The sequence below is a fragment of the Agrilus planipennis genome, unplaced genomic scaffold (assembly GCF_000699045.2).
Source record: "Agrilus planipennis isolate EAB-ADULT unplaced genomic scaffold, Apla_2.0 scaffold13, whole genome shotgun sequence".
Taxonomy (NCBI): Eukaryota; Metazoa; Arthropoda; class Insecta; order Coleoptera; family Buprestidae; genus Agrilus; species Agrilus planipennis.
Genome location: NW_020439040.1, coordinates 1,177,984 through 1,182,020, shown reverse-complemented (window position 1 = coordinate 1,182,020; position 4,037 = coordinate 1,177,984). Strand labels below are relative to the sequence as shown.

Here is a 4,037-nt window from a genome sequence, read left to right as displayed (position 1 = left end):
ATAATAATTAATAATAATAGTAATAATAATGATAATAATGATAACTAAACATATTTTATGTGTGTATTGAATTCGACAACGATGACGACTGATGTCGATGTCGATTTATCGATCGATCATCTACATGACATGTAAATCACATCATCGAGAAACGAGAACAAAAAATATTATTCTTAAATAAGTACCACACTTAAATCGATTGATAATTGCTGACAGTGATATTCTAATAAACTATTATTAAGTAGTTACACAAATCAATAATAGATCATAATTATAATAGTAATAATACATGGGTTTTGTACAAAAAAAATTGAAAAAAGTCGACTCTAGCAAAAACCGGAAAAGAAAACGCACATTCTAAACCCAAACAAATAAACAAACAACCGTACAAACAAACAAACAGACGAACGAAAAATTAATTAATTAATCGATCAATAATTAATCGATATTTTATCTCATCATTATTGTCAATCGTACACTGGACTAGGACCGTTCGATAGAACTCGAATCAGTTAACATATCATAATAATAGTAGTGATATCATTAATTATTAACACTTACATTTATATTTATCTCTTGCTTCTTCCGAGTTGCACTTAAATTAAAGTCAGTCGTTCAGTCGGTGGCATCTAGGGTCTCTTTGAGTGCAGTCAATTGTTCCTCCCCGAGTTTGATCTTGTCCGCGATCTCTCGCGCGTCCATTATCAACTTGGCCTTCATGTTGATGAAGTGATCGTAGTCGGCGTACTCTTCCGAATTCAAATATTTGTAAAGAATGTTCGAAACGTTGATGCTCCTCTTATCTATGCACTCCTTCAGCTTTTTCGCCTCTTCCAACTGCTCCTGAAGTTTATCACGTTTGCTTTCCAAAGTTTTCTGAAACAATGAAATTTGTATGAATTTTTCTATATTTTTTTAACAATTCCATTTTGAAGGCAAAGATTTAAAGAAAAGAAAATACTCAAAGAACAGTCGCATCAAAGTTTTGAGTAGCATAAGCTATGATACATGAAAATTTCATTACTTTTTTTGAATCACGTGACATATTACTGGAAAGAGCCATTTATGTAAATAAATAAACCCTTAAAAATATATTTGGAGTTTCTAGATGTTTATCTAAAACTAGGAAAATTATAGTAAGGATAAATCATCCTTCAGAGCTTTCAACTGTTTCAATTTTTGAGATAAGAAATAAATTACCTTTTCTGGATGATCGTCCGCCATTCCCATCAAGGCATTTTCGGCTCTTGCAAGACGTCCGGAAAGTCCCAAAAGCAAGCTAGTAATTTTTCCAACTTCTTCTATGTGAAGCCTGAATTTGGCTGCTTCGTGGGGTCTTGCTACACGACTGATATGAGACTCGACGTTTTCTCCCAATTCGTCATTTATTCGGCACTCTTCAGACACCACCAGCTGTTCACTCCTAAGAACCTCCAATTTCTTATCTAATCTACTCATCAATTCCGTCTGCAAAAAACAATAAAAACTCATATATAAATATAATAAATCCACGTGCGAGTTTATATTACCTTCTTTTGATTAAGATCTTTGGTATCCTTTGCTACATTACATTGATTCATGTCTTGACTGTATCTTGTAAGAAGTTTTGCTTTGGGTTCCGATCTCGTAAAGTACGTGGACGTTGCAGATAAGGGACTCGTCGGTTCTATTACAGGGACGGTGCAGGAACTTAAAGGTGACTCGCTGATAAACCAAAAAAAGGCTTAAATTAATTACTCATGGTTTTTTGATACCAACACAAATGTATTTCAAGACTCCACCAAAAACCATATTGCAAAATATTGTCCTTCATATCACTAGGCACGGCATGTTAACGATTTTAGTACGAAAAATCGATTTTAGAGTTCGAAACAAATCAATGTCATCGACAATACGTATGATATTATAATCTGATTGACCCACTTTCCATTTGCGAAGGTGTAAAATGATATTAAATACCCATCTGGGCGTTATGTTAATTAATTAAGTCTTTTATAATAGACGCGACTGGTCAAGAAATTGGAGATGATATTATAAGGATGTAGGTGATCGTGCTTGACACGTAGATAAACAAAAATATAATCAGAATTAGATTTGAAAGCTGAACTTATTAATGTTAGATAGTATACCTATCATTCATGTAAACTAATACGACGGTGTAAATCGAGTAGATCTTTGAAAAAAATTAATAAAATTGAAGTGAAACTAAAGCATCAGTTATTCGATTATTGTGAAAGCGACTTACTTGTTTTTGTAAGTGGGTGACGAGTTAGTCGTGGAAGAGGTAATTGAAGAAGGAGGACTGCTATCAGGAGGCGAACTGTTCCGATTGCGAAAGTGGGAACTAACTGACTTTGGCCTGGATGTGACTTCAGGACGAAAAAGTCCTGTAACATAGTCCGTAGGTTTCTTATGTTCTGGACCTGGCACTGAAAAAAAAACAAAATAGAATGAATTTAGTTCCATTTCGGACTTTTGGGGAAGAATTTTTTTATCAGTTCCCCAAACTACATACTTACCTAAGAGATGCTTTAACCTATCAGTATGAGGCAACTGCATAATGAGATCTTGAGATAGCTTTTCGCATTCGATTTCTTCTTTGAGCTTTTTCCTCGTTGGCAGAGGAGTTGGTGGGAGTTCTTCTTTATCCGTTTGGGAAGCGGCATCCGTTGTACAAACGTTCACCCTCAATACCACTTCGGTTCTCTGTATCATTTGCAATCCTTCGATGACTTTCGGAGGTTCAATGTCCTTTTCTACCGGTGAAGCCGGAGATGTCGATATCGAAGAAGACGATGTGTTTGGAGACATGTGAAGGGGAGTATTTGTGGACGTCGAGATCATGGGAGAAGCCCGTCCGGGGGGTGAAATTGTTTTTATTGTTCTTATCGAGTTTACCGAAACGGCCTGACGCAGGGGCGGAGGAGAATGCCTTTGTGGGGGAGCTTTTGACATTTCTGAAGAAATGTTACAAGGAACGGTGGTAGCAATTACCGAATCCGAGTTGTAAGTTGAATTATATGTGGTAGAATTGCAAGTTGTACTTGAAGAAACGAAGTACTGTTGTGGCGAAGAATTACTTTTGATAATTGGAGAATCTGATACGTCCACAGAGAACTGAGGAGATTTTCGTGATGAGTTTATTTGAAATGATCGTTTGATGGGAGTGCTTTGTTCATTCCTGGAAGGTGAGTTTCTGTTAGACGATTGCAAATTATCAGAATTGGGGGAGTGCGGCGATAGAGCTGTAGTTCTTAAAGGCATAAGTGGTGAATTTCTTAAGGGACTTTTGGACGGAGACGACGGAGGACTTTCATACTTCGGAGGAGACCTTTGAATGTTCTGATGTTTATTAAAGCTATTTATTTCGAACTGCTGTTGCCTAACGGTCAAATTTAATGATTTAGGTGGTAGAATTTTCTCTTTGACCGGTAGAACGTCCGGTAAGGGTTTCTTAATTTCTTCCTGTTCTTGCATGGGAAGCATGGTACCGTTTATATCGGTCTTTTCGTTCATGGACGCTCTTCGCGATAAATTCACGCTGTTATTCTTTATCACTTTTATATCTTTGTTTGATCTGTTTTGTAACCAGCTGTTATCGGTGGTATTGAACTTGTTTGATTCGTTAACAGTGTCTGGAGGTAATGCATGACCGTTGGGCGACATCGTCCTTTTGTAGATTCCCGTATCGGAGTCAGGAACTATGCGCTCCTTTTCTCTGCGTGACGCGAGATATGACGCCTTGGACTGGGTCCTGGGGAAGATTAAAAATAAGGAATATAAGTAAATCACTACATAGTATAAAACAAAGTCGCTTTCCCGCTGTCTGTCCCTATGTATGCTTAAATCTTTAAAACTACGCAACGGATTTTGATGCGGATTTTTTTAAAAGATAGAGTGATTCAAGAGGAACGTTTATATGTATAATACATGTATAATATAGTAGGGAAACACTGATAATTTTAGAGGTTTCTAATGTGATGTCATAAATAAACACATTTTTTGCGCTTACATTGCAAACGCTGGCTGAACCCTAC

The 4,037-nt window shown here is 36.7% G+C and overlaps 1 protein-coding gene across 1 annotated transcript in view; it reads right to left on the bottom strand.

The window, feature by feature from the left end:
• Window positions 1-6: 6 nt before the first annotated feature.
• Window positions 7-4,037, bottom strand: part of LOC108744266 (protein Shroom) — a 221,593-nt gene continuing 217,562 nt past the window's right edge. The window contains exons 7-11 of the mRNA XM_018479950.2: window positions 2,520-3,754; window positions 2,246-2,429; window positions 1,530-1,704; window positions 1,201-1,467; window positions 7-876 (exon numbers count right to left, since the gene is read on the bottom strand). Of these exons, the coding sequence (XP_018335452.1) occupies window positions 616-876; window positions 1,201-1,467; window positions 1,530-1,704; window positions 2,246-2,429; window positions 2,520-3,754 (2,122 nt within the window). The 3' untranslated portion in view covers window positions 7-615. The remainder of the gene's footprint in view (window positions 877-1,200; window positions 1,468-1,529; window positions 1,705-2,245; window positions 2,430-2,519; window positions 3,755-4,037) is intronic.